Raw genomic sequence first — 25,914 nt, forward strand, 5'->3', positions numbered from 1 at the left:
TTTTTTTATACCTTTATTTAACTAGGCAAGTCAGTTAAGAACAAATTCTTATTTTCAATGACAGCCTAGGAACAGTGGGTCAACTGCCTGTTCAGGGGCAGAACGACAGATTTGTACCTTGTTAGCTCAGGGGTTTGAACTTGCAACCTTCCGGTTACTAGTCCAACACTCTAACCACTAGGCTACCCTGCTACCCCAATTTAACCTTGTGGTACCCCCATAGAGAATGCCAGAGGTCTGGACAACAGGCCCTCTGATTTGACACACTGAACTCTATCTGAGAAGTAGTTGGTGAACCAGGCGAGGCAGTCATTTGAGAAACCAAGGCTGCTGAGTCTGCTGATAAGAATGCAGTGATTAACAGAGTCGAAAGCCTTGACCAGGTCCATGAAGACAGCTACACAGTATTGTCTTTTGTCGATGGCGGTTATGATATCGTTTAGGACCTTGAGTGTGGCTGAGTTGCACCCTTGACCAGCTAGGAAACCAGATTGCATAGCGGAGAGTTTCTTGCCTCTACACCTGCATTGCTTGCTGTTTGGGGTTTTAGGCTGGGATTCTGTACAGCACTTTGAGATATCAGCTGATGTGAGAAGGGCTTTATAAATACATTTGATATGAGAAGGTGCGGTGGGATTCAAAATGGTCGGTGATCTGTTAGTTAACTTGGCTTTCTAAGACTTTAGAAAGGCAGGGTAGTATAGATATAGGTCTGTAGCAGTTTGGGTCAAGAGTGTCCCCCCCTTTGAAGAGGGGGATGACTGTGGCAGCTTTCCAATCTTTGGGGATCTCAGACGATACGAAAGAGAGGTTAAAAAGGCTAGTAATAGGGGTTGCAACAATTGCGGCAGATCATTTTAGAAAGAGATGGTCCAGATTGTCTAGCCCAGCTGATTTGTTGGGGTCCAGATTTTGCAACTCTTACAGAACATCAGCTATCTGGATTTGGGTGAAGGAGAAACGGGGAGGCTTGGGCAAGTTGCTGTGGGGGGTACAGAGCTGTTGACCAGGGTAGGGGTAGCCAGTTGGAAAGCATGGCCAGCCGTAGAAAAATGCTTATTGAAATTCTCCATTATTGTAGATTTATCAACCCAATAATGACCATGTTGTTGTGAGCAGCGGCCATCTATCTCCATAAAACTGTTGCATGTACGTGCGTGTGTACATGCGTGCGTTCCTGCACGCACATCTGAGTGTTTGTGTTGTGTGTGTGGGATGCTGAGAAGCGCGGTAGACAGTTATCATGCTGAAGTGATGGATGTCTAATCCAGGCGATAAGCGTAGTGGCAAATGCCAGATGGGCTGGACCACTTTTTAAGTCGGGTGGGCTGGTCTAAATGTTTTAGATTTTTTTATATATAAAAGTAAAACAATGAAAACGGTGACATGGCCAGCTGCCATGGGCCTGTTAAGATTATTATTATAATTTTTAGCACAATTTCTTTGTTATACTAATCTATAACGAGCCTTTGGGGGATCGATGGGCCCGGTTTTCTTATAAGCTGAGCTGAGGTCACACAAACACATTCAATGTCAAACTCGACATCAGCAAAGAGAACTTCTCCAACTCTGCCATCAGTTAGACAGCCAAGATCCTGGATCGTAAAAAAGTAGAAGAGCACATTGTACATTGTCACCTCACTCAAAATATATACAGTGCCTTGCGAAAGTAGTCGGCCCCCTTGAACTTTGCGACCTTTTGCCACATTTCAGGCTTCAAACATAAAGATATAAAACTGTATTTTTTTGTGAAGAATCAACAACAAGTGGGACACAATCATGAAGTGGAACGACATTTATTGGATATTTCAAACTTTTTTAACAAATCAAAAACTGAAAAATTGGGCGTGCAAAATTATTCAGCCCCTTTACTTTCAGTGCAGCAAACTCTCTCCAGAAGTTCATTGAGGATCTCTGAATGATCCAATGTTGACCTAAATGACTAATGATGATAAATACAATCCACCTGTGTGTAATCAAGTCTCCGTATAAATGCACCTGCACTGTGATAGTCTCAGAGGTCCGTTAAAAGCGCAGAGAGCATCATGAAGAACAAGGAACACACCAGGCAGGTCCGAGATACTGTTGTGAAGAAGTTTAAAGCCGGATTTGGATACAAAAAGATTTCCCAAGCTTTAAACATCCCAAGGAGCACTGTGCAAGCGATAATATTGAAATGGAAGGAATATCAGACCACTGCAAATCTACCAAGACCTGGCCGTCCCTCTAAACTTTCAGCTCATACAAGGAGAAGACTGATCAGAGATGCAGCCAAGAGGCCCATGATCACTCTGGATGAACTGCAAAGATCTACAGCTGAGGTGGGAGACTCTGTCCATAGGACAACAATCAGTCGTATATTGCACAAATCTGGCCTTTATGGAAGAGTGGCAAGAAGAAAGCAATTTCTTAAAGATATCCATAAAAAGTGTTGTTTAAAGTTTGCCACAAGCCACCTGGGAGACACACCAAACATGTGGAAGAAGGTGCTCTGGTCAGATGAAACCAAAATTGAACTTTTTGGCAACAATGCAAAACGTTATGTTTGGCGTAAAAGCAACACAGCTCATCACCCTGAACACTCCATCCCCACTGTCAAACATGGTGGTGGCAGCATCATGGTTTGGGCCTGCTTTTCTTCAGCAGGGACAGGGAAGATGGTTAAAATTGATGGGAAGATGGATGGAGCCAAATACAGGACCATTCTGGAAGAATCTGCAAAAGACCTGAGACTGGGACGGAGATTTGTCTTCCAACAAGACACTGATCCAAAACATAAAGCAAAATCTACAATGGAATAGTTCAATAATAAACATATCCAGGTGTTAGAATGGCCAAGTCAAAGTCCAGACCTGAATCCAATCGAGAATCTGTGGAAAGAACTGAAAACTGCTGTTCACAAATGCTCTCCATCCAACCTCACTGAGCTCGAGCTGTTTTGCAAGGAGGAATGGGAAAAAATGTCAGTCTCTCGATGTGCAAAACTGATAGAGACATACCCCAAGCGACTTACAGCTGTAATCGCAGCAAAAGGTGGCGCTACAAAGTATTAACTTAAGGGGGCTGAATAATTTTGCACGCCCAATTTTTCAGTTTTTGATATGTTAAAAAAGTTTGAAATATCCAATAAATGTCGTTCCACTTCATGATTGTGTCCCACTTGTTGTTGATTCTTCACAAAAAATACAGTTTTATATCTTTATGTTTGAAGCCTGAAATGTGGCAAAAGGTCGCAAAGTTCAAGGGGGCCGAATACTTTCGCAAGGCACTGTATTTTTGGCTTAAACCATGATTTGCTTTAATCCCTGCCTATAGGTCTCTGGGTAGTAGTCTCTGGGTAGTATCTCTGGGTAGTATCTCTGGGTAGTAGTCTCTGGGTAGTATTCTCTGGGTAGTAGTCTCTGGGTAGTAGCCTCTGGGTAGTAGCCTCTGGGTTGTAGTCTCTGGGTAGTAGTCTGGGTAGTAGTCTAAGGGTAGTAGTCTCTGGGTTGTAGTCTCTAGGTAGTAGTCTCTGGGTAGTAGTCTATGGGTTGTATTCTCTGGGTAGTAGTCTCTGGGTAGTAGTCTATGGGTTGAAGTCTCTGGGTAGTAGTCTGGGTAGTAGTCTCTGGGTAGTAGTCTCTGGGTAGTAGTCTCCGGGTAGTAGTCTCTGGGTACTAGTCTCTGGGTTGTAGTCTCTAGGTTGTAGTCTCTAGGTTGTAGTCTCTGGGTAGTAGTCTCCGGGTAGTGGCCTCTGGGTAGTAGTCTCCGGGTAGTAGTCTCCGGGTAGTAGTCTCCGGGTAGTAGTCTCCGGGTAGTAGTCTCTGGGTTGTAGTCTCTAGGTAGTAGTCTCTGGGTAGTAGTCTCTGGGTTGTAGTCTCTAGGTAGTGGTCTCTGGGTAGTAGTCTCTGGGTAGTAGTCTCCGGGTAGTAGTCTCTGGGTAGTAGCCTACAACTGCAATGTTCTTTTTTACTGTTGGATGAATACATGGCAACTAGCAGCAGCGATGTGTATTCATGGATGCCAAAGGAAGCCAGACATTCCCAAATATTTGACCAATAAAAAAATATATATTATGCAATAATTTATATTTCATCTCTTTGTGTTTTCATAATTTTCCTTCAATTCGCAACTGGCTGAATCTCACCGGAGAAATCATCCGAGCGAGGGAGACAGAGTATTTGTAGCCCATGTATTGGATGCTGTCTGGACCAAAAGAGTATAACATGTTGCCACCATAGCATTTGATTGATTGATGCCAAGAAGCATTTGGCCTCCCTTGATAAAAAAATATATAAAATAATTACCCCCCCAGTATCGGAATGCCGTAATAAAGCCATGCAGGCTGGGGGCTCCCGTCCATCTGCCTGAGGGGATCAACAGGAGAGAGTGCCACTGTCTGGCATCTATATCACCATCACAATTTCTCCATTAGACTAAACTCATCTTTTATCTTCAGTTGCACTAAACCTACATTAAACACAAACTCAGTCATTTGATTCATTTCATTGGTGCAAATGAACCTTCATCTATCTTTCACTATTCCTCCTAAGGGCTTTTCACCATACTGAGCCGAGCCAAGCCAAACCAAGCTGTACTGAGCTGGCCTGGTTACGCATCTACCATATTTGCTGAAACCATGCTGAAAAGGACAATTGTGTGAGAAGAAAATATCCAAGCCAGCAAAGTTTGGAGAGTAATATACCTTCCATAGTAGCCTAGCAGTGTTGCTGTTGTGTTCAGAGTGCCATAAACATTCTATAACATGAAAGAGCCCAAAACCTCATAAGTAGCTATAACTTTCTTTTATCACCCTTTAAAGTTGTTGCTGCAAGGCCTAATCCCTCGTCATGTCTACTTGTCATGGCCTCTGTGTTTGGAAGCATCATGAGCTAATAGGATAAGATACAGCCAAGGTCTCTGCCCCCCAGAAACATGAATGGACAGAGAAAGAGAGAGAGCACCGCCAGTGACTCTTCTTCCTCCCTTCAGCCCCCCTTCTCTTTTTTTATTTTTTATTTTACACCAGCGGAATTTAGGATTCCATTATGAGCCTGCGTGCAGTACCTACAACGATCAGCACTCTGCTAATCTCTTTATCCGCAGATATGCCCGGGAGACAAACAGCCTATCGAATTCCCATTTCAGCTGAACACACAAGTACACAAACTCTTTCTGCAATTTGATACATCTCAGCAGTTTAAACACCTTAACCGCTCTCTTTTGAATAGATTTCCATCTACTTAGGGGATCAATTAAAACCATTTGTTACTCTTGCAATCGTCCTTATTGTATCAGCCGCGAGGGCAGGATCTCATTTGTAGGCAACAAAGGGTTATGAGTGCTAAATGACATACAACGCCACAGTATAGGAACTGAAGGCCCTACTCTCTTGGCTGGGGAAGACTGGTCCTCCTCACCACATGGAGTGAACAACAGAACCAGTGAGGAGAAATACAACACTAATAGGAAATGTTTATCAAACTGTGAAGGCGTTATTTAATACATGAATCCAACAGCCCCACACTGAGTTGTATCATGCCAAATGGAGTCATCACATTATCCACAGGGACTATTTTCTCTTCTCTCTCTGATCCATCTGCTACTGGGATGTACTGGGGAGTCACAGCTGTAGGTCTGCCATTAGCCCCACTGGTGTCGGCCCGCCTGTCTTACATATGCTGCTTTTAGGCTGCTTTACACTAACGCAGCAGGAGTGGCATTACTGTGAGCCTCCATACTGTCTGGTAGTGGCAGAACTAGCCTGTATTTCACATTCAAACTTTATGGCACTCTGTGTGGTTATGGGGGAGAGAACCTTAAGGTCTAAACTGCCTGCTGAACCAGTCATTAGAGGATCTGCAGGCTATACTACACACGAATGGAATGAATATTACAGAAACTGCTGTGACTATTATAGTAAAGCAACTCTTACTTGCTGAGGGAAGGACGGCTCATAATAATGGCTGGAACGGAGCGAATGGAATGGCATCAAACACATGGAAACCATGTGTTTAATGTATTTGATACCATTCCACCTATTCCGCTCCAGCCATTACCATGAGCCTGTCCTCCCCAATGTTTTTTTATTCTTCTCCTCTGTCCAAGGCTGATCGCCGCTGACCGTGTGTTTGTGTTTGCTGACCGTGTGTTTGTGTTTTATGGTGCCATGACTGTTTAAATAAGCATGTGACAAATCGATGTGAGTGATTGGCAGGACATGTGTAGGCATGTGTACGTGCTGCGCTGTGTCGACTCACTGCACTCCTGCCTGCTCCCATGGGGCACTCTCTGAAAAGATCTGGTTCATACCCTGCATACATCTTCATTCACTCTACCTCTCCCTTCATCAGTGAGACATCATGTGGGACATGTCCAATGTCAGCAAGGATACCCTTCAGTTTCTCTGAAAACGTGGCACAATATGATAACACTCTGAAATCCTCCCCTATGCCCGATGGTCTCCTGTAAGGTATGGTACATGGCATACAAATGATCCCAACCAGATGTATGGATGTTGGCATTGCAAAAGGAAATCATGCCTGTCCACCTCATGACTTACTTTACTTAAGCCCTTGGCTTCTATGGAGCACAGGCCGTTGATAAATGTTCTCCATCTCACTTGGTTTAGGACAAGTTTTTTCAGGTCACACCAGTTGAGGCCTCTCGCAGTCATTTCTGCCTGGATGTCTTTCTTCCAAGTGTTTCTGGGTAGCCCTCCTCATGAGATAGGTGTACAGTGCCTTGCGAAAGTATTCAGCCCCCTTGAACTTTGCGACCTTTTGCCACATTTCAGGCTTCAAACATAAATATATAAAACTGTATTTTTTTGTGAAGAATCAACAACAAGTGGGACACAATCATGAAGTGGAACGACATTTATTGGATATTTCAAACTTTTTTAACAAATCAAAAACTGAAAAATTGGGCGTGCAAAATTATTCAGCCCCCTTAAGTTAAAACTCAGTTTTGCACATCGAGAGACTGACATTTTTTCCCATTCCTCCTTGCAAAACAGCTCGAGCTCAGTGAGGTTGGATGGAGAGCATTTGTGAACAGCAGTTTTCAGTTCTTTCCACAGATTCTCGATTGGATTCAGGTCTGGACTTTGACTTGGCCATTCTAACACCTGGATATGTTTATTTTTGAACCATTCCATTGTAGATTTTGCTTTATGTTTTGGATCATTGTCTTGTTGGAAGACAAATCTCCGTCCCAGTCTCAGGTCTTTTGCAGACTCCATCAGGTTTTCTTCCATGTAGTCCTGTATTTGGCTCCATCCATCTTCCCATCAATTTTAACCATCTTCCCTGTCCCTGCTGAAGAAAAGCAGGCCCAAACCATGATGCTGCCACCACCATGTTTGACAGTGGGGATGGTGTGTTCAGCTGTGTTGCTTTTACCCCAAACATAACGTTTTGCATTGTTGCCAAAAAGTTCAATTTTGGTTTCATCTGACCAGAGCACCTTCTTCCACATGTTTGTTGTGTCTCCCAGGTGGCCTGTGGCAAACTTTAAACAACACTTTTTATGGATATCTTTAAGAAATGGCTTTCTTGCCACTCTTCCTTAAAGGCCAGATTTGTGCAATATACGACTGATTGTTGTCCTATGGACAGAGTCTCCCACCTCAGCTGTAGATCTCTGCAGTTCATCCAGAGTGATCATGGGCCTCTTGGCTGCATCTCTGATCAGTCTTCTCCTTGTATGAGCTGAAAGTTTAGAGGGACGGCCAGGTCTTGGTAGATTTGCAGTGGTCTGATACTCCTTCCATTTAAATATTATCGCTTGCACAGTGCTCCATGGGATGTTTAAAGCTTGGGAAATCTTTTTGTATCCAAATCCGGCTTTAAACTTCTTCACAACAGTATCTCGGACCTGCCTGGTGTGTTCCTTGTTCTTCATGATGCTCTCTGCGCTTTTAACGGACCTCTGAGACTATGACAGTGCAGGTGCATTTATACGGAGACTTGATTACACACAGGTGGATTGTATTTATCATCATTAGTCATTTAGGTCAACATTGGATCATTCAGAGATCCTCACTGAACTTCTGGAGAGAGTTTGCTGCACTGAAAGTAAAGGGGCTGAATAATTTTGCACGCCCAATTTTTCAGTTTTTGATTTGTTAAAAAAGTTTGAAATATCCAATAAATGTTGTTCCACTTCATGATTGTGTCCCACTTGTTGTTGATTCTTCACAAAAAAATACAGTTTTATATCTTTATGTTTGAAGCCTGAAATGTGGCAAAAGGTCGCAAAGTTCAAGGGGGCCGAATACTTTCGCAAGGCACTGTATATGAGACAGGGAGATAGGTTAGCTCCCACTATTGTAGCACTTAGCTAACAGTTCCCATAGGGGATTTAATTAGAGGTGGACCTCTCTCTGGCATGGAGATAATGCCTGAAGAGTTACTATACAGGGGTAGACCATTGTGGTTCAGCAAACCAACAAGCCAACTTTCAAAGGCATGCATATAATGGGAAACCTCACTAACACCAGTGTTATGTTACTGACACTTTGACAGGATATCATTCCATCCCTAGAAACTTCAAATTGACTCACCGTTGGTTACACACAGGGGTCTCCCTTTATGGACCTTTGCACACTCTTGGCATTCTTCCAATCAGCGTCACCTGGAAGGCCAAAATTCACCCAACTTATTGTGGGAAGCTTGTGGAAGGCTACCCGAAAAGTTTGACCCAAGTTAAGCAATTTAAATGTATGTATGTAAACTTCTGACCAACTGGAAATGTGATGAAAGAAATTAAAGCTGAAATAAATAATTCTCTCTACTATTATTCTGACATTTCACATTCTTAAAATAAAGTGGTAATCCTAACTGACCTAAAACAGGGATTTTTTACTAAGATTAAACGTCAGGATTGTGAAAAACTGAGTTTAAATATATTTGGCTAAGGTGTATGTGAACTTTCGACTTCAACTGTATACAGTTGTTTAACTTGGGTCAAATGCTTCAGGTAGCCTTCCACAAGCTTCCCACAATAAGTTGGGTGAATTTTGGCCCATTCCTGTTGACAGAGCTGGTGTAACTGAGTCAGGTTTGTAAGGCCTCCTTGCTCGCACACACTTTTTCAGTTCTGCCCACAACTTTTCTATAGGATTGAAGTCAGCGCTTTGTGATGGCCACTCCAATACCTTGACTTTGTTGTCCTTAAGCCATTTTGCCACAACTTTGGAAGTATGCTTGGGGTCATTGTCCATTTGGAAGACCCATTTGCGACCAAGCTTTAACTTTAACTGATGTCTTGAGATGTTGCTTCAATAAATCAACATAATTTTCCTACCTCATGATGCTATCTATTTTGTGATGTGCACCAGTCCATCCTACAGCAAAGCACCCCCACAACAGGATGCTGCCACTCCCGTGCTTCACGGTTGTGATGGTGTTCTTCGGCTTGCAAGCCTCCCCCTTTTTCCTCCAAACATAACGATGGGCAATTTGGCCAAACAGTTCTATTTTCGTTTCATCAGACCAGAGGGCATTTCTCCAAAAAGTACGATCTTTGTCCCCATGTGCAGTTGCAAACCGTAGTCCGGCTTTTTTATGGCGGTTTTGGAGCAGTGGCTTCTTCCTTGCTGAGCGGCCGTTCAGGTTATGTCGATATGGGACTTGTTTTACTGTGGATATAGATACTTTTGTACCTGTTTCCTCCAGCATCTTCACAAGATCCTTTGTTGTTGTTCTGGGATTGATTTGCACTTTTCACACCAAAATACGTTTATCTCTAGGAGACAGAACGCATCTCCTTCCTGAGCGGTATGATGGCTGCGTGGTCCCATGGTATTTATACTTGCGTACTATTGTTTGTACAGATGAACGTGTTAACGCAGAAATTTGTGGAGTGGTTGAAAAACGCGTTTTAATGGCTCCAACCTAAGTGTTTGTAAACTTCCGACTTCATCTGTACTTCTCTGTTTATCGCATACATTATCAAGCATTTCACACATATTATAGACCGCAATACCGCCTCAGTTGGCATTTCTGTCTTTTTGGTAGATGTTATAACCATGTATTGTTACCACTGTATCATCAAATGTATTCTCTAAGTGAGTTTCAGAGATAGTCAGAATATGAATGTCATCTGTTACAAGAAAGTTATTGACTTCATGGACCTTGTAATACGGGCTATTTTTAGCACTTTTCTGGATCCAGGGCCTTCTATTCTCAAGCAGAACCTACACCATAGTTTCTCCTGCAAAGTGTATTTAAGCAATAACGCCCGAGGAGGTGTGGCATATGGCTTATATACCACGGCTAAGGGCTGTTCTTAAGCACAATGCAACGTGGAGTGCCTGGACACAGTCCTTAACTGTGGAATATTGTCCATATATCACAAACCCCTGAGGTGCCTTATTGCTATTATAAACTTGTTACCAACGTAATTATATCAGTAACAATACATGTTTTGTCATAGACTTGGTATACGGTCTGAGATACCATGGCTGTCAGCCAATCAGCATTCAGGGCTCAAACCACCCAGTTTATAATTGTATTTTAACCAGGGATATTTGCTGTGTGTGTATAGTTGATGATGCCTGTGACCTTAGTGACCATGGAGAGAGGCAGTAAAGTGGAGATGTTGGGCTGTAACCCAGGCAGCAGAGCACCACAGGCCCACTCACTCACTCACTCACTCACTCACTAACACACACCCAACACAAACACACACACACACTTTGACCTTACTTAGGTCTAGGCTCTTTATTTGTCTTTACGCACGCACACACACACACACACACACACACACACACACACACACACACACACACACACACTTTGACCTTTCTTTGTCCATTGTTTATTGTTCAGGGGTTGAAATTGCATGCATACCATGCTGTTTTTTGGTTGCTATTTTAGTGCATCATTTTCCTTGATGCAAATTTTTTTGCTTTCCATGATTTAAGTGCAGGAATGTTTCAAATCAGATTTTCAAATAACATTCATTAGCAATTCAAAGAATGCGCCTGAAAGATGTAGGTCTATGTTTTCACCATAACCATAATCTATGTCAAGGGGTCCACTGTGATTCAATAAAGTTTGATTTATCAAAAACTATTCAGACCTGAGGGGGTAGCTCTAAACTTCTCACCAGGAATCAGAACATTCTTTGAAAAAACGTATTTGCTGAGATATCCAGAGGGAAAGAGAGCGAGGGAATAATGTCCTGTGATCATTGTACAAAGGTCAGGAAGGTCTTACAGAAAAAAGAAAAACAACCCTGAACTGTTTTCCTTCTTAGCCATGATGTGAAATGATATTTAGCTCACCATGACACAACAAGAGGTTGTCAGCACCCCATTGCTCTCCCCTCTGTAGACCTGACAGGACACACAGCTGTGCTACACTCAGCAGAGCTGCGCCAGCCAAGAGCACAATCCAAGTAGAACAAACATGTTTTCATCCAGTTTGTGTGTACGTGTGAGCATGAGCGTTTGCTTACATTGTTACATAAATATTTTCTGTAATTTTCAATACTGCGAAAGTGTGACTATATTTTATGATCAGCGTGGCCCAGTGGGAAAATGTCTGAACCGACTCCAAGGCTCACACAATAGATATGAAGACAGATAAAAGTGAACATGCAGGAACACACTTCAACCCCTTGACACAATTTAATCCCCTCCCGCAAAACAGTTACTGTTGAATTACAGCTAATGTAAACCACATCAACTACTTGTCAGATGGGTTTTAACAGAAGTAGTGATTGTGTTAACATTGTAAGTGATTACTTGTTCTTATCTTACTTTTATAACCAGCTATTTTTTGTGACACTTCACATAACTTAGAAATTCAACTGTATATATAATGGACTGAAGGACCCAATTTATAACTGTATATATCATAGACTGAAGGACCCAATACATAACTGTATATACCATAGACTGAAGGACCCAATACATAACTGTATATATCATAGACTGAAGGACCCAATACATAACTGTATATATGATAGACTGAAGGACCCAATACATAACTGTATATATGATAGACTGAAGGACCCAATACATAACTGTATATATGATAGACTGAAGGACCCAATACATAACTGTATATACCATAGACTGAAGGACCCAATACATAACTGTATATATCATAGACTGAAGGACCCAATACATAACTGTATATATCATAGACTGAAGGACCCAATACATAACTGTATATATGATAGACTGAAGGACCCAATACATAACTGTATATATGATAGACTGAAGGACCCAATACATAACTGTATATATAATGGACTGAAGGACCCAATTTATAACTGTATATATCATAGACTGAAGGACCCAATACATAACTGTATATACCATAGACTGAAGGACCCAATACATAACTGTATATATCATAGACTGAAGGACCCAATACATAACTGTATATATGATAGACTGAAGGACCCAATACATAACTGTATATACCATAGACTGAAGGACCCAATAGATAACTGCTCTGGCCATAACTTTCACTCGTACAAAGCTATTGGTTCAGAAGGTGTGAAAGAAAATATGTTTACAAGTTTGGAAACCATACTCTCCCTCTTTCCCTGCCCAATTTAGCTGAAAGACCTAAAACAGTGACAGGAAAGAGTGAATCAAGAGGGAACACACACAGCACAGGGATTCTCCCACTTTATCATATACAGTGCCCTCCATTATTATTGGGACGGTGAAGCATGTTTTTCTTCTTTTGGCACTATACTCAAAGTGTGGATTTAAAATCAAACAACGACTATGAAGTTAAACTGCAGACTGCCAGCTTTAATTTGAGGGTATTTTCCATTTAGCACTTGTTGTACATAGTCCCCCCATTTTAGAGGGTAAATAATTATTTACAATAAAAGTGACTCCAAAATGACACAATACATTAGTTGACTATTTCAATCAGATGTGTAGTGCCAGGGCAAAACCCAAAATGTGCAAGCCTTGGGGTCCCGAGGAATACGTTTGGGAAACCCTGGGTTAGCATGTCTTGGAGGTATGATCTTTGACCCCCCTTTCTCACTCATCATTATTCATGATTCCTTCTGGATTCCTTAATTTAAAAATTAACATATTCTATTCTTATTTACAATTAAGGTGACTCCAAAATGACACGAATACAGTGCATTCGGAAAGTATTCAGAGACCTTGACTTTTTCCACATTTTGTGACGTTACAGCCTTATTCTAAAATTGATTAAACTTTTGTTTTTTTACCCTCATCAATCTACAAACAATACACCATAATGACAAAGCAAAAACATATTTATTTTTTTGCACATTTATAAAACTGAAATATCACATTTACATAAGTATTCAGACTCTTTATTCAGTACTTTGTTGAAGCACCTTTGGCAGCGATTACAGCCTCGAGTCTGCTTGGCTATGACTCTACAAGCTTGGCACACCTGTATTTGGGGAGTGTGTGCTTAGGGTTGTTGTCCTGTTGGAAGGTGAACCTTCTCCCCGGTCAGAGGTCCTGGAAGAGTGACCAGCCACTCCTCAGTAAAAGGCACATTTTTTTATTTTTTTATTTTTTTATTTCACCTTTATTTAACCAGATAGGCCAGTTGAGAACAAGTTCTCATTTACAACTGCGACCTGGCCAAGATAAAGCAAGGCAGTGTGACACAAACAACAACACAGAGAGTTACACATGGAATAAACAAACGTACAGTCAATAACACAGTAGACAAAAATCTTTATTCAGTGTGTGCAAATGAGGTAAGATTAGGGAAGTAAGGCAATAAATAGACCGTAGTGGCGAAGTAATTACAATTTAGCAATTTAACACTGGAGTGATAGATGTGCAGAAGATGAATGTGCAAGTAGAGATACTGGGGTGCAAAGGAGCAAAATAAATAAATAAATAACAATATGGGGATGAGGTAGTTGGATGGGCTATTTACAGATGGGCTATGGACAGGTGCAGTGATCTGTGAGCTGCTCTGACAGCTGATGCTTAAAGTTAGAGAGGGAGAAATTAGTCTCCAGCTTCAGTGATTTTTGCAATTCGTTCCAGTCATTGGCAGCAGAGAACTGGAAGGAAATGCGGCCAGGCCTCCCGGGTGGCGCAGTAGTTAAGGGCGCTGTACTGCAGCGCCAGCTGTGCCATCAGAGTCCCTGGGTTCGCGCCCAGGCTCTGTCGTAACCGGCCGCGACCGGGAGGTCCGTGGGGCGACGCACAATTGGCCTAGCGTCGTCCGGGTTAGGGAGGGCTTGGTCGGTAGGGATGTCCTTGTCTCATCGCGCACCAGCGACTCCTGTGGCGGGCCGGGCGCAGTGCGCGCTAACCAAGGTTGCCGGGTGCACGGTGTAGCCTCCGACACATTGGTGCGGCTGGCTTCCGGGTTGGATGCGCGCTGTGTTAAGAAGCAGTGCGGCTGGTTGGGTTGTGTATCGGAGGACGCATGACATTCAACCTTCGTCTCTCCCGAGCCCGTACGGGAGTTGTAGCGATGAGACAAGATAGTAGCTACTGTTGGATATTGGATACCATGATTGGATACCATGAAATTGGGGAGAAAAAGGGGTAAAAATTAAATAAAAAATAAAAAAAGGAAATGCGGCCAAAGGAGGAATAGGCTTTGAGGGTGACCAGTGAAATATACCTTCTGGAGCGCGTGCTACGGGTAGGTGTTTCTATGGTGACCAGTGAGCTGAGATAAGGCGTGGCTTTACCAAACAAACACTTATAGATGACCTGGAGCCAGTGGGTTTGGCAACGAATATGAAGCGAGGGCCAGCCAACAAGAGCATACAGGTCGCAGTGCTGGGTAGTATATGCGCTTTGGTGACAAAACGGATGGCGCTGTGATAGACTGCATCCAATTTGCTGAGTAGAGTGTTGGGGGCTATTTTATAAATGACATTGCCAAAGTCGAGGTTCAGTAGGATAGTCAGTTTTACGAGGGTATGTTTGGTAGCATGAGTGAAGGATGCCTTGTTGCGATTCTAGATGTAATTTTGGATTGGAGATGCTTAATGTGAGTCTGGAAGGAGAGTTTACAGTCTGACCAGTCACCTAAGTATTTGTAATCGTCCACATATTCTAAGTCAGAACCGTCCAGAGTAGTGATGCTGGACGGGTGGGCAGGTGCGGGCAGCGATCGGTTGAAGAGCATGCATTTAGTTTAACTTGCATTTAAGAGCAGTTGGAGGCCATGGAAGGAGAGTTGTATGGCATTGAAGCTCATCTGGAGGTTAGTTAGCACAGTGTCCAAAGAAGGGCCAGATGTCACGGCTGTTGAAGGAAGAACTGGACCAAGGTGCAGCGTGGTGAGCGTACATTTTCTTTTATGATAAAAAATGACGCCAACAAAACAATAAACACTACAAAACCAAACCGTTAAGCTACAGGCTATGTGCCATAAACAAAAGTAAACTTCCCACCAACACAGGTGGGAAAAAGGGCAGCCTAAATATGGTTCTCAATCAGAGACAACGATAGACAGCTGTCCCTGATTGAGAACCCTACAAGGCCAAAACATAGAACTACACAACATAGAACATAGAATACCCACCCCAACTCACGCCCTGACCAAACCCAAATAGAGACATCAAAAGGATCTCTAAGGTCAGGGCGTGACACCAGATGTATACAGAATGGTGTCGTCTGCGTAGAGGTGGATCAGAGAATCACCAGCCGCAAGAGCAACATCATTGATGTATACAGAGAAAAGATACGGCCCGAGAATTGAACCCTGTGGCACCCCCATAGAGACTGCCAGAGGTCCGGACAACAGGCCCTCTGATTTGACACACTGAACTCTGTCTGAGAAGTAGTTGGTGAACCAGGTGAGGCAGTCATTTTAGAAACCAAGGCTGTTGAGTCTGCCGATAAGAATGTGGTGATTAACAGAGTCGAAAGCCTTGGCCAGGTCGATGAATACGGCTGCACAGTATTGTCTTTTATCGATGGCGGTTATGATATAATTTAGGACCTTGAGTGTGGCTGAGAAGCACCCATGACCAACTTGGAAACCAGATTGCATGGCGGAGAAGGTACGGTGCGATTCGAAATGGTTGGTGATCTGTTTGTTAACTTGGCTTTCGAAGACCTTAGAAAATCAGGGTAGGATAGATATAGGTCTCTAACAGTTTGGGTCTAGTGTCTTCCCCTTTGAAGAGGGGGATGACCACAGCAGCTTTCCGATCTTTGGGGATCTCAGACGATAAGAAAGAGAGGTTGAACAGGCTAGTAATAGGGGTTTGCAACAATTGCAGCGGATAATTTTAGAAAGAGAGGGTCCAGATTGTCTAGCCCAGCTGATTTGTAGGAGTCCAGATTTTGCAACTCTTTCAGAACATCAGCTATCTGGATTTGGGTGAAGGAGAAATGGGGGAGGTTTGGGAAAGTTGCTGTGGGGTGCAGGGCTGTTGACCGGGGTAGGGGTAGCCAGGTGAAAAGCATGGCCAGCCGTAGAAAAATGCTTATTGAAATTCTCAATTATCGTGGATTTATCGGTGGTAACAGTGTTTCTTAGCCTCAGTGCAGTGGGCAGCTGGGAGGACGTGTTCTTTTTCTCCATGGACTTTACAGTGGCCCAGAACTTTGCTGGAGTTTGTGCTACAGGATGCAAATTTCTGTTTGAAAAAGCTAGCCTTTGCTTTCCTAACTGCCTGTGTATATTGGTTCCTAACTTCCCTGAAAAGTTGCATATCGCGCGGGCTGTTCGATGCTAATGCAATACGCCACAGGATGTTTTTGTGCTGGTTAAGGCCAGTCAGGTCTGGAGTGAACCAAGGGCTATATCTGTTCCTGGTTCTACATTTTTTGAATGGGGCATGCTTATTTAAGATAGTGAGGAAAGCACTTTTAAAGATTAACCAGGCATCCTCTACTGACGGAATGAGGTCAATATCCTACCAGGATACCTGGGCCAGGTCGAATAGAAAGGCCTGCTTGCTGATGTGTTTTAGGGAGTATTTGACAGTAATGATGGGTTGTCGTTTGACCGCAAACCCATTACGAAAGCAGGCAATGAGGCAGTGATCGCTGAGATCCTGGTTGAAGACAGCAGAAGTGTATTTAGAGGGCAGGCTGGTCATGATGATATATATGAGGGTGCCCGTGTTTACAGATTTGGGGTTGTATCTGGTAGGTTCATTGATAATTTGTGTGAGATTGAAGGCATCTAGCATCTAGGACGGCCGGGTGTTAAGCATGTCCCAGTTTAGGGGGGCATTCAATTCACATATGGTGTCCAGGGGAAGAAGGTGGTCTATAACAAGTGGCAACGAAGTGGCACTTGTTTCTGGAAAGGTTGATTTTTAGAAGTAGAAGCTCGAATTGTTTGGGCACAGACCTGGATAGTATGACACGGCTAGGACACCCGGGTTGGCATAGTGTGCTAAAGCAGTGAGAAAAACAAACTTATGAAGGAGGCTATAATGTTAAAATGCATGAAACCAAGGCTTTTACGGTTACAGAAGTCAACAAATGAGAGCACCTGGGGAATGCGAGTGGAGCTAGGTGCAGCAGGGCCTGGATTAACCTCTACATCACCAGAGGAACAGAAGAGGAGCAGGATAAGGGTATGCCTAAAGGCTATAAGAACTGGTTGTCTAGTGCGTTCGGAACAGAGTAAAAGGAACAGGTTTCTGGGTGCGGAAGAATAGATTCAAGGCATAATGTACAGAAAAGGGTTTGGTAGGATGTGAATACAGCAGAGGTAAACCTAGGCATTGAGTGACGATGAGAGAGGTTTGCCTCTATAGACATCATTTAGACCAGGTGAGGTCACCGCAAGTGTGGGAGGTGAAACAAACGGTCTAGCTAAGGCATATTGAGCAGGGCTGGAGTCTCTACAGTGAAATAAAACAATAATCACTAACCAAAACAGCATGTATAGCCTAGTGATTATAGGTACCAGTGGGAGGCTAAGCTAGTTGGAGACACGGCGAGTCAGACAGCTAGTGGGCCGAGTAGAGCAGGCTAGCAGAAGGTCCTTAGGGGGGACGTCGCAACGGAACAAATCTGTTGTTGTAGCACCCTCGGACGGTTACGACGACAGACCAGTCGTGTTTGATTGGCAGGGCTCTGTGTAGGCAGTAAAAGGGTAAGGCCAATTGGTAAAATAGGTATTGTAGCCCAAGAAATGGCTGATGGTCCTTTTCAGCTAACAGTCCGATATGCTCTAGACAGCTAGCGGGCCGCGGCTAGCAGGCTATCGGATGGGCCTTCAGGGGACGTCGTGACGGAGGAGCCTGCTGAAACCCCTCGGGCAGATTACGTCGGTAGACCAGTCGTGGTGGAATCGGCGGTGCTCCGTGTCGGCAGTAAAAGGGGTCCAGGCCAATTGGCAAAATATGTATTGTAGCCCAAGGAGTGGCTGATGGACCTCTTCAGCTAGCCGAGAGATGAGCATGAGGGTAATTCCAGGCTCACTGGTGCTTGCTTCGGGACAGAGACGTTAGCCAGGGGGTGGCCACTCGGATAGCTGCTAGCTAGCTACAATGATCCAGGTGAAAGGGTTCAGCTTGCGGTAGGAAATCGGAGATGTGGAGAAAGAGCAGTCCGGTATGCTCTGGGTTGAAACGCGCTGTGCAGACTAACAGGAGTTGACCCGGCTAAGGTTAGCTGATGACCGCCAGCAGTGGCTAACTGACTATTAGCTAGTAGCTAGTTAGCTGGCTAGCTTCTGTTGGGGGTTCCAGTTCTAAAGTATAGAAAATAGCAAATCGAAACCACATTGGATGAGGCGGGTTGCAGGAGAGTATGTTAACTGAGGTTAAAAATATACAATATATATATATAATATATAAAAATATATTCGAAGGAAAAAATATATACACTGCTCAAAAAAATAGAGGGAACACTTAAACAACACAATGTAACTCCAAGTCAATCACACTTCTGTGAAATCAAACTGTCCACTTAGGAAGCAACACTGATTGACAATACATTTCACATGCTGTTGTGCAAATGGAATAGACTGCAGGTGGAAATTATAGGCAATTAGCAAGACACCCCCAATAAAGGAATGGTTCTGCAGGTGGGGCAGACCACTTCTCAGTTCCTATGCTTCCTGGCTGATGTTTTGGTCACTTTTGAATGCTGGCAGTGTTTTCACTCTAGTAGTAGCATGAGACGGAGTCTACAACCCACACAAGTGGCTCAGGTAGTGCAGCTCATCCAGGATGGAACATCAATGCGAGCTGTGGCAAGAAGGTTTGCTGTGTCTGTCAGCGTAGTGTCCAGAGCATGGAGGCGCTACCAGGAGACAGGCCAGTACATCAGGAGACGTGGAGGAGGCCGTAGGAGGGCAACAACCCAGCAGCAGGACCACTACCTCCGCCTTTGTGCAAGGAGGAGCAGGAGGAGCACTGCCAGAGCCCTGCAAAATGACCTCCAGCAGGCCACAAATGTGCATGTGTCTACTCAAACGGTCAGAAACAGACTCCATGAGGGTGGTATGAGGGCCCGACGTCCACAGGTGGGGGTTGTGCTTACAGCCCAACACCGTGCAGGACGTTTTTCATTTGCCAGAGAACACCAAGATTGGCAAATTCGCCACTGGCGCCCTGTGCTCTTCACAGATGAAAGCAGGTTCACACTGAGCACATGTGACAGACGTGACAGTCTGGAGACGCCTTGGAGAACGTTCTTCTGCCTGCAACATCCTCCAGCATGACCGGTTTGGCGGTTGGTCAGTCATGGTGTGGGGTGGCATTTCTTTGGGGGGCCGCACAGGCCTCCATGTGCTCGCCAGAGGTAGCCTGACTGCTATTAGGTACCGAGATGAGATCCTCAGACCCCTTGTGAGACCATATGCTGGTGCGGTTGGCCCTGGTTTCCTCCTAATGCAAGACAATGCTAGACCTCATGTGGCTGGAGTGTGTCAGCAGTTCCTGCAAGAGGAAGGCATTGATGCTATGGACTGGCCCGCCCGTTCCCCAGACCTGAATCCAACTGAGCACATCTGGGACATCATGTCTCGCTCCATCCACCAACGCCACGTTGCACCACAGACTGTCCAGGAGTTGGCGGATGCTTTAGTCCAGGTCTGGGAGGAGATCCCTCAGGAGACCATCCGCCACCTCATCAGGAGCATGCCCAGGTGTTGTAGGGAGGTCATACAGGCACGTGGAGGCCACACACACTACTGAGCCTCTTTCTGACTTGTTTTAAGGACATTACATCAAAGTTGGATTTTAGTGTTCCCTTTCTTTTTTGAGCAGTGTATATACACGGGACACGACAGCCTGCTTGGAGTTTGCCAAAAGGCACCTAAAGACTCTCAGACCATGAGAAACAAGATTTTCTGGTCTGATGAAACCAAGATTGAACTTTTTGGCCTGAATGCCAAGCTGGAGGAAACCTGGCACGGTGAAGCATGGTGGTGGCAGTCTCTCAGTCCCTGCCGTTGAAAACATCCCCACAGCATGATGCTGCCACCACCATGCTTCACTGATTTCTCAGTTTGGCCGGGCGGCCAACTCTAGGAAGAGTCTTGGTGGTTCCAAATGTATTACATTTAAGAATGATGGAGGCCACTGCTTCTTGTGGATCTTCAACGTTTCTCACATTTATTGGTACAATTCCCTAGGTCTGTGTCACAACACAATCCTGTCTCGCAGCTCTACGGACATTTTCTTTGACATCATGGCTTGGTTTTTGCTCTGACATGCACTGTCAACTGTGGGACCTTATATATAGACAGGTGTGTGCCTTTCCAAATCATATCCAATCAATTGAATTTACCACAGGTGGACTCCAATCAAGTTGTAGAAACATCTCAATGATGATCAATGGAAACAGGATGCACCTGAGCTCAATTTTGAGTCTCATAGCAAAGGGTCTGAATACTTATAAATAAGGTATTTCTGTTTTTTCTTTTTAATACATTTGCAAAAATGCCTAAAAACTTGTTTTCACTTTGTCATAATGGGGTATTGTGTGTAGATTGATGAGATCGGCGTAGATCGACGCCGACCGCCGAGCACCGCCCGAACAGGGAGAGGAACCACCTCCGGTGGAAGTCGTGACAACGATTCAATGTGGATCAAATTAAAGCTGACAATCTGCACTTTAACTTCTTAGTCAGTGTTTGATTTCAAATCCAAAGTTTTGAAGTGTAGAGAATAAAAAATGCTTCACCTTCTCAATAATTATGGAGTGCACTGATAGTGGAATGCTTCAGTATCAGACCATTGTGCATGGTATGATAGAGCCAAACCACAGCACCGAGAAGCATGCTTATGTGCCTCTTCGATGCATGGCCTGACAGCCAACTGTGTGAAGGAGTGATTTTGCTGGCTCTTGGTTTGACTGTGCTGTCATTGTTTTTGAATGGCTCTAAATAACACCTGTTCCTACGAGAGGGTGGTCATTGTAAAATCATCCATGAGATTGTTCTATGAGGCTGCTTCACAGAAAGTCCTTCATGCTCCTAAAGAAAACAACTGAATAACATCCATGTTTAGTCTAATGTTAAAATCCCCTGTAACACACTGTGCACAAATAAATACCATTTGGTTGGGTCAGTAATTCCCTTTAATGAATGTTACAACCAGGAGAACAAGGCATTGTAATAAAGGGAAGTTATTGACTGGGTTCATGAGCCGTCCTCCCCGTTCGTTTCTTTTCTTTTTTTCCTTTCTTTTGTTCCTTCTTTTGTTCTTTCTTTCTCTTAGACACACATACACGTTTCCTCACTCTCTGGTTATAAATGCTGATTTGCAAGTGGACCTAATTACTGCATGTGGTGTAGCAGCCACATGAATGGGTCCATCCATTAATCATCCTCCTCCTCCCACAACAACCTGCTCTGTAACACCACAGCTGGCTGCACACAGCACAGGTGTTAGACAACACTGGCCTCCGATCAGTTTGTGGAGCTGGCACGTTAAATAGAACACCTCACATTCCAGCCCTGAGATCATCACTGGCCTATTAACCCTCTTTCACATCCGTTCCCCTTCAGGAGGGGGCAAGGACTGCTGTGTGTGTCTGTGTGTGTGTTAGAGTGTGTGTGTGTGTGTGGAGGAACCCCCCCCCCATCTCAGAGCCCAAAACATATTTTCATGTGCTCCACATCTGCAGTCATGTGTTATCAGGAGATCCATTATTCTCTCACACCACAGAGCAGGGCTGCTCTCTGAGCCCACCTCCCTCCCCTTTATTGACTCAATGTGAAAACACTCTTCTTGGACAAACAAAAGGGGTCAGAGGTAATGGTACTTAATGTTTTTCAATCATCAGAAAACAATCTGTGCTGCTAGTAGGCTATACTTGGCCTGAGTTGGGGGACTGTTGAAAACAGTTGTCATGCCTATTGAAGGATTAGCTTTACATGATATGGACTGGTCATAATGCATGATGCCCCTGATTGAAAAGTACAAATAGGATAATTCTGCAGAAATACAGTGGTGGTCGAATTCAAGTATGTTTAATCAATGTGTAATATGATCAGAGTGTGGTGCCGTCTAGTTTGAGTCTGGGAGCACTAGACTGGACTGTAGATAGTTTTTTCTTTACGAGTCAGGTCTACAGTTGGATGTTTTCCTTCTGTGTCTCTTATTGTAATGCTGCCAGTGCCAGCAATGGGACTGACTTTACCTCACTCTGTATCTCTCAGGGTGTCATGTATTTTGCATGTTGAATTATATCTGCAGTAATCCCCAGGCCGGCTTTAATGTGCCCAGATTTTTTGACCATTCAATGTTTTGAGAGAGAGCAAGAGGAAGATGGCACCCCATGGTCCTTTCTCAGGCAGAGGCAGTTTATACAATATCCTCCCATGTGCATTGTCACAGCAAGGAGGGATGTCCTGGGGGTTGGGAACACTGTAATCCCGGCATTCTGAGTTTTCTCTTTGGTGGTCCTGAGCAGAAATCGACATGCCTTCTGTGCGGGTTTAGCCTCTCTCTGAACTGCATGTGACAGTGAGATTGCTAGGATTACCTCTGCAGCTGAACATGACTGTGTGTGTGTGTGTGTGTGTGTGTGTGTGTGTGTGTGTGTGTGTGTGTGTGTGTGTGTGTGTGTGTGTGTGTGTGTGTGTGTGTGTGTGTGTGTGTGTGTGTTCGCGTGTTCGCGCGTGGGTGTGTTCGCGCGTGGGTGTGTTCGCGCGTGGGTGTCCATGTGTCACACCCTGAGAGATACAGAGTGAGGTAAAGTCAGTTCAGTACTCATGGATCATAATAGCTGCTGTGGTGTTACAGTAAGACTAACCTGACATTGCAGGCCTGGGTGGGGTCCCCACATCCGGGGGAAAGGAAGCTTGGTTGAAGATGCTGTATCCCTGAAAACTGGATGTTTCCGGTTTCTATCTACTCCGTTGAGGGTGCGTTAGGACAAGGCAGTTGAAAGATGGTACATTCATGATAAATATGCCAAATGAGGTTTATAAGTAGGCCTACTGTATAGAAATGTATACCACAATAGGAAATAGGGAGGTCTCCTAAATACAACGCTTCATTGTTGTAATGGAATATAAATTATTTTTGGTGTACATCCTGTGACGTTACATTGTCATCATTTGAGTTTTAACACTCCAAAGGGTTAAATGTGCTCATTTAGTCCATTAGTTGCTAAGGAAGTGAAGCCTCCTTGTGCAGGAAACAGGGAGAGCAATTTCCTGTTATGCAGAAATGTTTTAAGGGACTGCTGTCCTCCAATTAGACTTCAGATGTATAGGCAGGAAGCAATGTTCAAATGGCAGCAGTCTCTGGGATACCACACATTCTGTTTTCAGCTGGATGTCTCAGAGCCTATGGTCACATAGCCTCATGTGGAAAAGAAAACCATCAATTTTCAACACACAAAACGTTCATCAGCTTGGACAACATGAAATCCATCAGTTGTTTCTATATTATGCATTTGTCAATTCCAGTTTATCAATGCATTTAATGTAGGCTATCTGTCTGATGAGGGCCAAAAGGCAATGCATTCTGGGTCAACGAGTCTTACAATGTCCTTGGGTTACAGTAGCCTACCCATATTGGCAATTGGAATGTAAAAATAAAAGATACTCATTGTGTATGCCTTTTCATGCAATGGCCATATGCTTTTCCATTTAAATTAACCGCTCTCATTAGTAGGCTACTCAATTTAAATAATAAGTTCAACTTTTCCACCTCTATGTGTGTTGTTTTAAGGGCAAGTCAGTCACTGACAGGGAAAAAGGCGCTTCCTCCTCAGGAAACGCCAGGGGAGCACCTCCCGCGCTCAGCTCCCAACGCCAAACCCTCGTGCATCAATTTAGTCGCGCCTCTCACCACATACAATGCGCGCTTCACCAGGCGAGGACCACAACAGCTGGAAAGTAACTTGACGAAATAAAAACGACATAAGAAAACTAAAGTTATTATTTGACCTTGCTTGTCTTTGAAGAGCTTGCTTTCTGTTTCTTGTGATACGTGTTGTTGTATGGAATGTACGAGTTGTTGCTTTCTCACAAGGATTGATAAATGATAAACGGTTCGGATGTTCGCGCCGATGGTTCACGAAAATGAACACAGGTAAGACCACTTTAATTTGGACAAATGTACAAATCATATAGGTCTAGACAACGTTTTGGTCAGTTCATAATAAAACGCAGATTGTCTGATTTGTTTTGTCCCTATAAAAAAAGAGTGTGTCCTACCCATATAAAAAAATGGGAAAGGGATTGCGTGTGGAGGTAGGGAGACATACTTCCCACTAAGCATGGACCAACGCCAACGTCTGTCATTTTTTTGGTGCGGCCTTGATTTCAAGTAGATTTTTGGTCGTGTCCCCCCCAAAAAATGTGGAACATTCATAGACGTCTGAGTGGTGTAACCATTTAACCCTTGTGCTTCGCTGGAAAAAAAATATGTCCATTGTGGTATGGGTTAGATTCACCTGCACAGTTTAAACACACTCAAGATAGTCAAAGAATCATGTAAAAACAGCCGAAACGATATTTTGTCTTGTCAGACCTTTCGGAAAGAAGAAATACACGAACATTTGATTTCAAAAACTCTATATTTAAGAACTATTTGTTGACATTTTTGAGTGTCTGTGTCAGAGATCTGCTGCTCTCACACTGAGAAGGAGAAGCTTGGGAAAGCTCCTTTTCACCCAAACATAATTATAAACGTGCAACCAGAACCAGTCAAAACAAAATACATCAAAGACGTGTTTATTTTGGACCTGTGCAAATACCTATACACATGAAAGTCCCCAGGTCAAAATGACCCACATCATGTTTGTATACAAAATCTACACATCAGTGTGTCCACATTTTGAAGTTAAGTTCATGACCCTAAATGAAGAAAAGTTATTTAATTTCATGGAGAATAAAGAGAGGTTAACTAGTAACTCAAAAGTGGAAATGGGTCGAATTGAACCACAACATAATAGGAGGGTTAACAAACCAAACATTGAAATACTGTAGAAACCTAAACTGGTCTGTGCATCAATACCTGTATATAGTCAAATACGGTATACCGCCCAGCTCCGGTATTGTACAGTATAATGTATTGTACCCTACTTTACTCAACTCTACTAAACTGTACTGCACTATACTCTGCTGAATGAAACTCTACTATACTGAATGAATCTGTACTTTACTGTACTCTACTTTACTCTACTCTACACTACTCTCTGAATAAAACTACTGTACTGTACTGTACTGAACTGTACTGTACTGTACTGTACAAACTTGTAAAACATAGCCTAGATGTCTATGATTCGCTCAGATCTGGTCTGGTTTGGGCCAACCAAATTGTGTACTTGTTTGGGGGCGGAGCTCATTAGAATAGCACCCAACATGCTGTGCACGGGTTTGTTTCACATTTTGGTCATTTAGCAGACTTACAGTCAGTGCATTCAACTAATGTAGATAAACAACAACATATCACAGTCATAGCAAGAAAAAAATCTAATTGTAGCTGAAGTTGTCTGTTGGTTTATTCTGTAAATTGGACTACTTTAAGTATCGTTGCTGCCAGATGTAAAACTTT

The 25,914-nt window shown here is 43.6% G+C and overlaps 1 protein-coding gene across 2 annotated transcripts in view; it reads left to right on the forward strand.

Moving 5' to 3' along the window:
* Nucleotides 1–24,114: 24,114 nt before the first annotated feature.
* Nucleotides 24,115–25,914, forward strand: part of LOC110528133 (FYVE, RhoGEF and PH domain-containing protein 5) — a 44,728-nt gene continuing 42,928 nt past the window's right edge. For both annotated transcript variants that reach the window (XM_021609954.3, XM_021609955.3), the window contains exon 1: nucleotides 24,115–24,447. In XM_021609954.3, coding sequence (XP_021465629.3) covers nucleotides 24,438–24,447 — 10 coding nt within the window. In that variant the 5' untranslated portion in view covers nucleotides 24,115–24,437. The remainder of the gene's footprint in view (nucleotides 24,448–25,914) is intronic.

This window comes from Oncorhynchus mykiss, chromosome 7 (genome assembly GCF_057628025.1).
Source record: "Oncorhynchus mykiss isolate SJ-2025 chromosome 7, ASM5762802v1, whole genome shotgun sequence".
NCBI classification, from domain to species: Eukaryota; Metazoa; Chordata; class Actinopteri; order Salmoniformes; family Salmonidae; genus Oncorhynchus; species Oncorhynchus mykiss.